The sequence below is a fragment of the Cucurbita maxima genome, unplaced genomic scaffold (genome assembly GCF_002738345.1).
Source record: "Cucurbita maxima cultivar Rimu unplaced genomic scaffold, Cmax_1.0 Cma_Scf00091, whole genome shotgun sequence".
Taxonomy (NCBI): domain Eukaryota; kingdom Viridiplantae; phylum Streptophyta; class Magnoliopsida; order Cucurbitales; family Cucurbitaceae; genus Cucurbita; species Cucurbita maxima.
Genome location: NW_019272107.1, coordinates 241,596 through 255,595, shown reverse-complemented (window position 1 = coordinate 255,595; position 14,000 = coordinate 241,596). Strand labels below are relative to the sequence as shown.

Genomic DNA, 14,000 nt, shown 5'->3' with positions numbered 1-14,000 from the left:
GAGGCGCAGATTGTAATTGACGTATTTTCAACCAATCGTTGTCAACCACGTGTCATTTTCTACCACGGGTTCGGTTCTCGGTTTTTTTTTCCTAAGCCGAAAACCTATGGGTTTATCACTACTCACTTTGATCTGATCTCATGCCTAAACCGAACCAAATCAGTTGGTTTGGACTGGTTTGATTCGGTTCGGTCTTCCACCTACTCAAATTTTTTTTGGGCTACAAATGGAATAAAAAATAAAAAAATCAAAACATCCTTTTGATCTAAACAATTTTAGAGTAAAAACAAGTCGATTGACTTTGACTCTTCATTGTAGGTCGGTCGTGTTTTCTTCTTTTAATGGTCAAACCTTTTTATTTTTCAAAATTGGCAACCAATTTATCATTTTAGAGCTTGGTTCCTGAATTTGAAATTCTTCCGTTTATTCCTGTGTTCCTCCCTTAGTTGGTTATAGAAACTCTAATTGGGAGTGAGTATTATTGGTTCTAGCCACTTTTAGCCCTCGTTTTATCTTCGTTAAACTTGTGGGTATTGATTGAAAAGGTGTAGGAATCAATTTGGTGGATTATATAACTCACGAATTTGGAACAAACCCGTGAGCACTATACGTGCCTTGCCTGCCACACCAAGAGCTTCCAACTCAAGTTTTGTTTTCACGAATTCAAGGGCTCTAGATACTCGAATTATAGGGAGCATCTTTCCAAAATCAACTTGAATCTAGCAAAATTTTGGAGATGCGGGGAATCAAACTACATCCCCAATTGGTTGAACTTGTTGCATATTATATTATATTATATTATATTATATTATATTAAATTATATTTATATTTAACAGGCCACCATCATTCTGGGTCGGACCGCTTTCAATTCAACGGCCCATACTTTCTTTTGAAAATGGGAGTGTTCTTAAGTTTCCCGCCTAGGAGCTCAGCTTTTTTCTCATTTGGAAAGGGGAGGGAAGCTCAGACTATGGTTTGCGAAGTGGCGGATGAGATCATGGCGGGAAGTGCTGATTCTTCCGCTGGAAGATCCAGAGGTCCGAGGCTCTTCATTAAGGAAATGGTTTTGAGAAACTTCAAATCGTACGCCGGTGAGCAGCGCGTTGGACCCTTCCATAAGGTTTGTCAGCACTAGAGATAGGGTTTTTGTTTTGGTGCTTAGAATTGTTGAAATGGATGACTGAATTCATCTTCTCTTCCTCTGATTTTTCTGGTTTCAGAGTTTTTCTGCGGTGGTTGGACCCAATGGCAGTGGAAAAAGTAATGTAATCGATGCTATGTTATTTGTCTTTGGCAAGCGAGCGAAACAGGTAGGTCAGACGATCTGAAGTTTGTTTATGACTAAGGAATATTTTTCCCTTAAAATTTCAGATAAGATTTCACGTAGTTGGAACGGGGAAGCACAATGAATTGAGCCAATTTTCGTTGTTATCTAAATAAATCATGTACTAAGAGGAAATATATCAGGTGTAGCTCAGAAATATATCAGGTGTCGCTCATTAAATTCTTTGTTTGTAGCAATTGACTAACTCAGGTGTAGCTCAGAAATATATCAGGTGTCGCTCATTAAATTCTTTGTTTGTAGCAATTGACTAACTTCCTACAGGCAACAAGTGCGATTAGCATCCAACTGGGGTCTGATTTGTCCTTTCTTTTATTTTATTTATTTATTTTTTAATATCTCAGTAATAGAAGCTTGATACCGTGAGTGTTCGGGATTTGTAAAAGTTGATTCGATTCGTTATTTTTTGTTTGAACAAGAAACGAATGATTCAATTTGTTAATTATGAATGGGAATATAGGTGTTGGTAAAATAGTGAAGTGCACTCAAGCCTTCTGTACACTGTAGTTCTGTCTTGGAGGCCAGGAACTCAACAATGTTTATAGATAGAACCTTCTGAAGAGTGGCTGAAGTACAATATGGCTCAAGGTGTTGAAGCTTCAACATTTGTAGTAGATAATGTCATATTTTCTTTGGGTGTGGTGCATCCTCTTTTTGTATGTTAAAGTTTCAATACCTAATATATAAAGTCACCTAAGTTTTTAAGTGCACTCATATATGGATCAGTCTATTTGCATTTAGTTATTTTGAGGCACAAGCATGCTGTTTGCATAGATTGGAAGGAAAACAGTCATATTTCGATGAAAAATGAATCGTCATCTTTTAATGTCACAAATCCTGAACCAGCTGTTGTACTTATAATAACATGCTCCTTGGGCTTCTTTCAATGCATGCACGTGAGCGAGTCCGTATCCAATTTGTTTGAAAAATGAGTGTTTGATTATGTGAAATCCTTGGGCTCCAATAGATGCATTTTTCTTCTAGATTTCCGTTCAAAGTGACATCGCTTTTGTCTAATTTCCATTGTTCCATTCGTCAAGTACTGTCACAATGAGGATAGCTCATATCTTCAAGGATTCAGCCTTGAGGTCTAATGTTTCCTCAAAATATATTCCTGAATTTTGGGGAAATATTGCGAGTTGTTGCTAATAAACTTGATTCTTATTGCTATAAATAGAGTATATATAGAGGAGGGACGGAATAGTCACATATGACTATCATTCTTACATGTATACAGACTCCACAACATAATAATGGTGCATTCATTGCAATGGAAATTGAGTTATTAAATTCCCCTAGTTTTTTCTAATAGCAAATTGATGTGCAGATGCGACTCAACAAAGTCTCAGAGCTAATTCATAATTCTACCGATCACCAAAATCTAGAGAGTGCAAGTGTTTCAGTTCACTTCGAAGAAATAGTTGATTCGGTAACTATTGATTGACAATTCCTTCTTAACTATTTTAGGGCTTGCATGTTCTTAAAATCTGTTGTTTTTATAGAATTAATAACTCATTCGATTTATGTTGTTGACTAACTTTGCAGGATAATGAGGAATATGAAGTTGTTCCTGGAAGTGACTTTGTTATAACCCGGGCTGCCTTTCGTGATAACTCTTCTAAATACTATATTAATAATCGTGCAAGTAACTTCACTGAAGTTACCAAAAAATTGAAGGGTAAAGGAGTTGATTTGGACAACAATCGCTTTTTAATTCTTCAGGTTAGTCCAATTTCATTGTTTTTATTCTTGTGGTATATTTCTATAAAATGTGATATATCTTTGGTTTTATCAGGGTGAAGTCGAGCAGATTTCACTGATGAAGCCAAAAGCTCAAGGACCTCATGATGAGGGATTCCTTGAATATTTGGAGGATATAATTGGAACCATCAAATATGTTGAAATGATTGATGAGTCAAACAAGCAGTGAGTGTCTTTTTCTTCAAGTTTATTTGGTGGATATAAGTCTATAAAAAATCTTGCACTGTATGCCATTATTCTGTGAGTGTTGCTGTTCCTGCTCTTGGGGCATAAAAAATCTTGCACTTGCACTGTATGCCATTATTCTGTGAGTGTTGCTGTTCCTGCTCTTGGGGCATAAAAAATCTTGCACGAACAAAGAGCGTTTACATGTAAAATTTGATTAGATTATATATATTTTTCATAATTTTCAGCTCATCTCACGTATAGAATACTACTTAGAGCAGCTTTGGGTAAAAAAAAGAATTGGAAGTTGAAGGGATAAAATACCTTACAAGGCTCAAATTTGTTGCTAGAAGTTGTGAATTTGTAAGCTCTAAATGTTAGGAATATAAAAAGTAAGACACGGGAGAACAAAGGTCACTCAATATCTATTCCACCTGATGAATGTTAGGAATATAAAAAGTAAGACACGGGAGAACAAAGGTCACTCAATATCTATTCCACCTGATGAGTATTTAGTTTATTTACTTCATCAAGCTTCTTTCAAAACTACATAGAGAATAAAAAAGTTTACTCACAATTTAATTTCAAAGAAAATTCTTCAATCCTTAGGGATAGAGTTAAAGCGAGGAAATAGTTCGTGTTTATATTAACTATTTCCATAATGTTGAATCCTTAGGGATAGAGTTAAAGCGAGGAAATAGTTCGTGTTTATATTAACTATTTCCATAATGTTGGACAATTTTTTTTAATCAAAGTCTGTTATTTTAAAAACTCAGGATTGAAGGATTGATATTATCCATATATTTATATCTTCCATTATAGAGATCCACATTAATATTTCATTTTTTTAATTTTTTTGGACTTTGACCATTGTATACATTGTTTGTAATTGGTCTTATAGGCTTGAGTTCCTCAATGAAAAACGTACTGGAGTGGTGCAAATGGTTAAGTTAGCTGAGAAGGAAAGAGATGGCTTGGAGGTAGAGTACCCTTACATACTGAAAACAATTTTCGAATATAAAAACAAAACAATTTTTACATGTACACATATCAGGATGTCAAGAATGAAGCAGAAGCCTACATGCTGAAAGAATTATCACATTTAAAGTGGCGAGAGAAAGCCTCTAAACTAGCTCATGAAGATACTATAAAGAGAGTGACTGAACTTCAAGATGAAGTGTTCACCTTAGAAGCAAATCAGAAAACTGAGCGGTTCTTTTTTTATCTCTATCTACTTTAGCTCCTCATTTCTGTTGGACTCTATTATATTTGCGATAAAATCTAGATTATACCCGTCTACTTAGTTGAATAAGAAAAAATTAGTTTTAATTTCATCAAATTGAATCTTGAGCTTGAAAAAATTGTATAATTAATGATATCTATTAGTTGAGCTTTTATGCTTTCTTTCAAAGATTTATGGGTAGTTATTAGTTTCTTTTAGCTAGATGAGATTTCTTTTTATAGGTATGAATTATTTTGGTTGTGTTTTCCTTTGAAACATGAGAAGAACTGCAGTAGCCTTTTGAAGCTTAAATGCGTTTGTTTTGTCTTGGTGAGGCAAATAGTAGAAAAAGGTATATAAATTTGTTTATATAGATAATGAAAAATTAATGAAACAAGAGCATTGTAATAATCTTTTTTCATTTTTAAGAAACAGAGAGTGAATTGAGAATATTTCTTAATTTTTGGTAAGACTTTAAAGAGAAGTAAAAGTGGAATTGCAAAAGGCTTTATTTTGTGAGATACACCTTTGTAAAATATGTAAATAATATTAATCTACGAAATTTGAACTTTCTTATTTGTTTGAAGAATTGAAGTGCCCTTGGGGAATTTTGTGGGAACTCTACGAAATTTGAACTTTCTTATTTGTTTGAAGAATTGAAGTGCCCTTGGGGAATTTTGTGGGAACTGCGCCTAGGAGTGCGCCTAGGTGCACTTTTCAAAATACCTACTGCTTTCGTTTTTTTTTAGTGTGGGTCGGGCATTTTGATGTTGATTTTAGCTACCCGTTTACTTGTTGACTTTGTTTTTTTTTTAGTGTGGGTCGGGCATTTTGATGTTGATTTTAGCTACCCGTTTACTTGTTGACTTTGTAATTAGGTTCAAATGTTTGTATGGTTGGGCTTGGGCATTTCTTAGCTTGATTTAAGGTGAATTTCTTATTTGAATCTACGTGTTTATTGGTTGGGTTCTGAGCAATTTTCTAATTTGATTTTTATGAGGTATTAATTTTACCACTTACTCTAGTTAGAGTTGAGTGGAATGAAATTGAAATTTGATTTTTATGAGGTATTAATTTTACCACTTACTCTAGTTAGAGTTGAGTGGAATGAAATTGAAAATTTTAGCATAAAATTGATTCATTAAGCTCAATATTTTGTAATAACTGATTTTTCTGGCCCAACAAATGAAACCATATTATTTTAGATTGGAAATGTCCATAGTGTATGCTAATTGTCTTGTTGCAGGGAAAAGATTCGTGAAACTAGTTTAGATTGGAAATGTCCATAGTGTATGCTAATTGTCTTGTTGCAGGGAAAAGATTCGTGAAACTAGCAAGGAACTGAAGGAACTTGAAGCTGTGCATGAAAAAAATATGAAGAGAAAAGAGGTTTGTTTTAATTTCTTCCAATTTTTTCAGACTCAAGTTCTTTTTGTTTGACCTGATTTTAAGATGGGATTTTGTTATATGACCAATTTATACCTTGTAATTGTGCATCTAGGAATTGGATGATGACTTGCGAAGAACCAAGGAAATGTTTAAGGACTTTGAACGTCAGGATGTTAAATACCATGAGGATTTGAAGCACATAAAGCAGAAGATTAAGAAACTTAATGATAAGTTTGAAAAGGTGTGGGAAATGTCCAATTTGTATTGTGTATGTTCATATATCTGATCTTGCCATTTATTACAGGATTCTACAAAAATTGACGACTTAAGAAAGGAGTGTGAAGAATCAACAAGCTTGATTCCGAAGCTTGAAGAAAGTATTCCACAATTGCAAAAACTTCTTTCAAAGGAGGAGAATATATTGGAGGAGATTCAAGAAAATTCAAAAGGTAGTTATATTTTTCAGTAAATATTTTAGATCCTATGAAATTTAAATTGATTCCGTAGCGTTACCAAGAGCTAGCGAATATTGTTGAATTGTTTTTGTGTACTAAGATTCTATCCCTATTATAATTCTTTTTGTTAATCGTGAATATTTGACTACAATGGAACCTCCTCCCATTAAAGGAGAAAAGGGTGTTGTGAAGAGCATTGTCATCATTGATTCGTTAACATTGAAGTTTTATCATTTTATTTCTTTTCATAAATGTAACTTAACTAACTTAAATTATTCTACCCATTCTTTGTAAAAATAGAGTTTTGTTCGAGGAAATGAGCAAGGCATTTTGCATGGCATGTTAACTCATGAAACTGATAGATAGTGTTTGAGGGGTATCTTGTGTTTGTTTTGTTAGCCATGCAAACCTTATTTCTTTTCAACAGATTGAAAGTCTATAAATTTTTTTTTTTTTTTTTTAAATTTTATCTTCCAACCTTAACCTTAAAGTCTAATTTTTCTGTGCTAGACAAAATTTGCAGAGGTTGAGTATTTGTCCGTGCTAATGTTGCAATTAACATTTTTTAATTTTGTTCCATTCTTTATTTCATTTGCTTCTAGTTCAAATTGAGATGTACCGCTCAGAGTTGGCAAAAGTTCGTGTTGAATTAGAACCTTGGGAAAAGCAACTGATTGAGCACAAGGGAAAACTTGAAGTCGCACGTACTGAGAGTAGACTATTGACTGAGAAGGTAAAATTATCGCTTATGCATTTCTTGGACTACACAGTAATGATTTAATGTCCATTACTCCTATCCTTAATAGCTTTTTTCTACTTCAAAGTGAGGCCTCACATTTGCAGAAATCTTCTCAAACTAAAGTTGACTATGTCCGTTTTCACTTGTATAATTATTAAGGCTGCAACTTGCAAGTCATTTTTCTTATATCATTGATGATATCTCTTTTACTTGCCGAACAAGAAAAATACAAAAATAGTTATAAATAAAAAAGAGATATTATTTGATAGATTAATTCTTTTTAAAAGAATATGACTGTGGGCATATCTTTTAAGAAATGTGGAGTTAGAATTCTATCTTATTGTCTGAATTGTGGCGATTGTTTCAGCATGAAGGTGATCGTGTAGCTTTTGATGATGCTCGCAAGCAGATGGATAACATACTGAAAAGCAAAGAAGAAAAGTCTTCTAGCATTGAACAAATTAAAAATGAGCTTAAAGAGAGAAAGTTGGAATCCTTGAAAGCTCAAGAAGAAGAACAAGTACTTGTTTCAAGAGCAATTTTCTATTGTTTTCTTTTATACTATGGTAAATGATGAAAGATGCTTCATTATCTTTTCAGGAGTGCATCAAGGAACAAGAAACACTTATTCCTTTAGAACAGGCTGCTAGGCAGAAGGTTGCAGAACTTAAGTTTGTTATGGATTCAGAGAAAAGCCAGGGATCGGTCCTTAAAGCAATTTTGAAGGCGAAGGAATCTAATCAAATTGAGGGTATATATGGGCGAATGGGTGATTTAGGTGCTATTGACGGTGAGTTTTCTATATTTGGGATATTATTCTTTTGATGCAACTTTTTTCATATCTTAAACTTTCCTTGGCTATAAATATCATATTACAATTATTGGCATATAATGGTGTATTGTCAAGCCTCTTGTATGTGCTTTTCTATAAATATCATATTACAATTATTGGCATATAATGGTGTATTGTCAAGCCTCTTGTATGTGCTTTTGAAAATTTGTGTAACATAGATCACTATGCTTTCTAGTAGTATTGGTATATGAAGTCATCGCAATATGGTTACTTTATGATAAAATTAGGTTTTATTTATCAATAACGGTACATTGTTCTAGGGAAGAAAATATGGTTACTTTATGATAAAATTAGGTTTTATTTATCAATAACGGTACATTGTTCTAGGGAAGAACTCTAGAGCTTCCCTTCTCTCCCACTAAAACCTATCACAAAATAGCCTACTAAAAAAGATACCCCTCCATCTCTTTCCCCCATTCCATATGCACAACACAACACCCATTCACCTAAAACAGCCAACAGGCCCGTACTAACTAATTTGTAACAACTTCCTTTTCCCTACTGTCTTTCTCACGCGCCTCCTTCTACAATCATCTAGCACTTTACTTTATATCTTATCTTTTCATTCAAAATATTTGTAGTTTTGGTGTAATTATGTTGTATTTGCAGCAAAGTATGATGTTGCGATATCAACCGCTTGCCATGGACTTGATTATATTGTTGTGGAAACATCTAGTGCTGCACAAGCATGCATTGAGTTGTTGCGAAGGGAAAATCTTGGTGTTGCAACTTTCATGATATTGGTAATACATTGCTTATCACAGTGATATGTAGAACTTTATTCTTCTAAGAAATAATTGGTCTCGTTCTTTTTAGCACCTTGAGGAATGAACTTAGTTAAGAATTATGCGCTTGGTAATTTGATGAATACAAGAAAACTCTACTTTCAGATTTAAGCACAACATAGACACGATATATGGCATACAACATGACGCATCTATGATGACATGTTAATATCTAAAATTTTAGATCATGAACTGACATAAGCATATTTGTTAAACTTAAACGTATATATATTTTAAAGTATATTGTTTGATGATTTTCATGCTAAAAGTTTGTTAAGTCTGTGATACTACTGTACTCATCCTAACAAGTTAAAGCATACAATTTGAAATTGGGAATAATGGCTCTTCTTTTATTTCATTGTGCAGGAAAAACAGGTCGATCATTTGTTAAAGATGAAGGCCAAGGTTAGCACTCCCGAAGGGGTTCCTCGCCTTTTTGAGCCAAGGATCTTGAGCAGGTTTGTTCTCAGTACTTTATTCTACATTATGGAATTTTTAACGTTTTTAAGCTTAAACTGCCAGAGATAATGCACATGTTCAGAAAAAAACTTATTTGAGTTGATAGGTGTACAATTGATACTGTAAATTGAGTTTGAGCAAGTATCTGCCTCTTCTATCTGGTAACTTCGTAACTTGTTTGGACTTTGAATGACCAATTAATCATTCAAAATTTCAACAATGTCTCTGCTTCAACTTTGCATATTATGACACCAGCAAGAAGTATTTTCTAGAACTGAGCGATAAAGGAACAACATTTGTTACATGAAAATAGCAAGTGCTTCATTTTTGTTTATTTAGTTATTCTTGAGACATGGTTCTGCAAACAATGATCTTTGTGACACGTGTGTATCCTTGCCATCATATTCTTATTATTATTTTTATTAAAAAAATGAAGGATATAACCGTTCTAGGGAACAAAGAATTAAAATTGGGATAGAAGTCTTTGCTAACAATAATTGCTCATTGAAGTTTATTTGAGTTCTAACCTTTTAGTGAGGTTTTATGTTGCTTCATTCTACCTAGGCAACACGAATCGCATATGGTGGTAGTAGAGATTTTCGACGTGTTGTTACTCTTGATGGTGCCTTGTTGGAGAAATCTGGAACCATGAGTGGTGGGGGAGGTATGCCTAGGGGTGGTAAGATGGGTACATCAATTCGATCTGCCAGTGTTTCAGGAGAAACATTTGGAAAAGCTGAGAAAGACCTTTCAGAAATGGTTGATGCACTGAGCAAAATTCGCCAAAGAATTGCTGATGCCGTGCAACGTCACCAAGTGTCAGATAAAACAGTGGGACAGTTAGAGATGTCATTAGCAAAAAGCCAACAGGAGGTAGTTTTACTGATAGACTCCTCACTTTGTTGTCTTTTGATAAATATAGAAGTTATTTAACATGTTTTATTTCTGCTTTTTTTTTTTTAATGCAGATTGACAGTTTGACTTCACAACATAGCTATCTTAAAAAACAATTAGGTTCCCTTGAGGCTGCATCGAAACCAAAAGATGATGAGCTCAAGCGATTACGGGAGCTAAGGAATATTATCTTGGAAGAGGAGAAAGAAATTGATAGACTTATGCTAGGCTCCAAAACGCTTAAAGAGAAGGTATTCTAGGAGCATCCCTATATTTTCTTCTACAGATTGTTTTTATCTTACTATGATGCCCATTGGGTCAAGTCTAATGTCAATAGATTTATCTAGCATATCTGTCACTCTCATGGTTGATATGTATATTTTAGTGCTGTGAAGCTTGTAACATGAACTATTTGTTTCAGTTTGTTCAAAATGGCTTCATGGTAATGGTTTTCAGTTTGCTCATGCTTTGTCTCGATTCTTAGGCTTTAGAACTTCAGAGTCAGATAGAAAATGTTGGTGGTGAAAGATTGAAAGCTCAAAAGTCCAAAGTGAATAAGATTCAATCTGTAAGTACATTTATTACTATGGAATATCCAAATAACCAAACTACTTGTCAGAGATTCATGTTTTGTCCCTTTGTAGGATATTGACAAGACCGGAACAGATATCAATCGCTATAAAGTTCAGATAGAAACAGGCCAAAAAACAATTAAGAAATTGACAAAGGCTATTGAAGAATCAAAAAAGGAGAAGGAACGACTTGACGAGGAGAAAATTAATTTGCAGGGTAAATTCAAAGAAATAGAAGTGAAAGCATTTGCAGTTCATGAGAAGTTCAAAGAGATAGAAAAGGTTAGTTGTTTACACATCCCATTCTATGCAATTCTGTACGCTTATTTCCTAAATAATTTTGTACCCTTTATGTGCAGCTTATTCATCTGCACGAAGAAGTCTGCGACACATCCAAATCTAATTATAATAAAGTGAAGAAGACTATGGATGAACTTAGGGCATCAGAGGTTCGCCCTTACAAGCCTCCGACTGTATTCTTTATTTGCATCATCGTAGAATGAGAATCAAAATTGAAAGGTTGTTTGTTACATAGGTTGACGCTGACTACAAACTACAAGATTTGAAGAAGTTATACAAAGAATTAGAGCTGAAAGAGAAGGGTTACAGGACAAAGCTTGATGATTTGCATGCTGCTTTAGCAAAGCATATGGAACAGTAAGTAAATTTTGAAAGATAAAGAACATTTTACAGTACGTTTTTTTTGGGATGAAGCATTAGTATTGCATATCTTGTGGCAGAATTCATAAAGATCTTGTTGACCCCGAGAAACTTCAAGCAACTCTTGAAGAAGACAATGTTGAGTGTTGCGACCTGAAAAGGGCTCTTGAAATGGTAACGCTGCTGGATACACAACTAAAAGAAATGAATCCGAACCTTGATTCAATCACCGAGTAAGACTACTCATTTTGAGTTTTCTTGTTTTTTCTTTTTCTTTTTTCTTTTCTTTCTTTCTGAAATGCCATTCCTCGACAGATATCGAAGAAAAGTGGACGTGTATACTGAAAGAGTCGAGGATCTTAATACAGTCACTCAGCAGCGCGATGACATGAAAAGTGGACGTGTATACTGAAAGAGTCGAGGATCTTAATACAGTCACTCAGCAGCGCGATGACATGAAAAAGAAATATGATGAATTAAGGAAAAAAAGGCAAATAAAATTTTCTTGATTTTTTTTTTTTGCTCTTTTAGAGCGCTGTAATTCTTTGCACTATTCCTTTCTAGGTTCCTGCTTCTTTTTTTTTTTTTGCTCTTTTAGAGCGCTGTAATTCTTTGCACTATTCCTTTCTAGGTTCCTGCTTCTTAGTTATTTTCTCGTAATACTTTTAGGTTGGACGAGTTCATGTCAGGATTTCTAGGTTCCTGCTTCTTAGTTATTTTCTCGTAATACTTTTAGGTTGGACGAGTTCATGTCAGGATTTAATGCTATATCTTTGAAGTTAAAAGAAATGTATCAGGTTTGCATCTCAACTCATTCTGTCTTGTTTCATTCTCTTTTACATTCATTTTTCACTCTTTTATAATGTTGTATGAAACTGAATGATCGTCAATTGTTTCATTCTCTTTTACATTCATTTTTCACTCTTTTATAATGTTGTATGAAACTGAATGATCGATCAATTCTTTGATTTTCTTAAATTGGGCATCACAATCCCACTAGTTAAGGTTGATGGTTTATCAGCTTTCTTGCTTAGACTGTTGCTCAAGTCTACACTTATTTTATGTTCGTCGTTTATATATTCAATCATATGGATTTGCATTTATCTTCTAATGGCCACTCTTATCCATATCCCTCACCCATTGTCCTTTGTTGCTAGTTGTATTTCTGAGTAGTAAGCTTTGATATACTTCCTTGATGCTCTTTGACAGATGATCACACTTGGAGGCGATGCAGAACTCGAGCTGGTGGATTCTTTGGATCCTTTCTCTGAAGGTGTTGTTTTTAGTGTCAGACCACCGAAAAAGAGCTGGAAGAATATTGCTAATTTATCTGGTGGTGAAAAGGTTGGCTGCGCTCTAAATATCTTGAAATCCTATCTTTCTTCTGCAAACGCTTGAAATGCATTTTTGTACCTTTAAACAACCATAGTAGCAGACTGCTTATTTCATCGATCCTTATATTCATCATGTGGCATATGTCGAATTTTAATGGACTCGTTGTTTCTTTCAGACTCTGAGCTCTTTAGCTCTCGTTTTTGCACTTCACCACTACAAGCCAACGCCGCTTTATGTCATGGATGAAATTGATGCTGCTTTAGGTAACTTTACTGTGTACTTAATTCTTTTTTCATCTCCCTGACTGCTTATAATTCTATAAAAATATTAAAAAGATCTTTTGGTTTAAGATCCATTGTGGTCCCATAATTCTCGATAACTTTTCATTTTAAAGAACTTTATAGGCCGCCCGACCGCCTCCTTTTATCTTATGTTTTTATTTTGACATCTTTAAGTGACAAATGTTTGAACTCACAAGCCGTTAATCAAGTGTTAGGATTCAAAATAGTTTGGTATTTTTGTGAAACAGTTAGGTGAAATATTAACTTCAATGACCAAAATGAACTTTTATGTAAAATTTAGGAGCTAAAATAGGATATTTAAAAGTTGAGAGATTAAGATAGTACACACAAAAATTTAGGAACTCAAACAAAATTAGTATCATAGCCAGAAACTAGAATGAGATTTAGACCATATTTTTTCCACTTCATTAACTTATGGTTCTTGTGGCTGTAGATTTCAAGAACGTTTCAATTGTTGGCCATTATGTGAAGGACAGAACCAAGGATGCCCAATTCATCATTATAAGGTTTGATGAACTCACAAACTGGATCCTTACCGACTTAATATTTAATCAGGCAATACTATTTATGATTGATTGTCTTTTATAATGTCTACAGCTTGAGAAACAATATGTTCGAGTTAGCAGATAGATTAGTGGGGATCTATAAAACTAATAATTGCACAAAGAGCATTACCATCGACCCAGGAAGCTTTTCAGTTTGTGACAAAGTTGCTTGACATTTTCCTTTTGGTTTTGATAATATGTATTATATATAGAGAAAAGACAATTCGTCTTTTTATGCAATTTCGTTGTATACCTTCTTTACATCATGTATTTATGATGGAAGTTTAATGTATGTCTTAGATGTTAAACAGTAATGAACATTGATTTTGTTAGTGGTCTTAGTTAGACATGCAAATAGTGAGTAAAAAACGTTGTATCCCAACATTCAGTTGTATGTTCATCGATATGAAATTTGTATTCTATCACCACTTAATTTGTATTCCGTTTTAGGCCCCCTTGGCACATTTGAAATTGAAATGAGTTAGATCAAAATGAATGATTGAAATGATAATGCTATTCAT

General features: G+C 34.0%; 1 protein-coding gene across 1 annotated transcript; it reads left to right on the top strand.

Annotated features, from left to right (window-relative positions):
- Positions 1-931: 931 nt before the first annotated feature.
- LOC111472890 (structural maintenance of chromosomes protein 4) lies at positions 932-13,907 on the top strand. Its single transcript, XM_023118489.1, is given in 30 exon segments — positions 932-1,121; positions 1,222-1,311; positions 2,671-2,772; positions 2,889-3,065; positions 3,139-3,269; positions 4,171-4,249; positions 4,324-4,481; positions 5,805-5,880; positions 5,993-6,121; positions 6,185-6,329; positions 6,938-7,068; positions 7,442-7,594; positions 7,675-7,864; positions 8,537-8,670; positions 9,079-9,151; positions 9,154-9,170; positions 9,736-10,044; positions 10,140-10,316; positions 10,550-10,633; positions 10,710-10,919; positions 10,997-11,086; positions 11,173-11,294; positions 11,378-11,530; positions 11,613-11,685; positions 11,753-11,787; positions 12,034-12,094; positions 12,507-12,641; positions 12,808-12,895; positions 13,368-13,440; positions 13,532-13,907. Coding segments are annotated over 30 exon segments (3,666 nt in total). The 5' UTR covers positions 932-971; the 3' UTR covers positions 13,653-13,907.
- Positions 13,908-14,000: the final 93 nt, after the last annotated feature.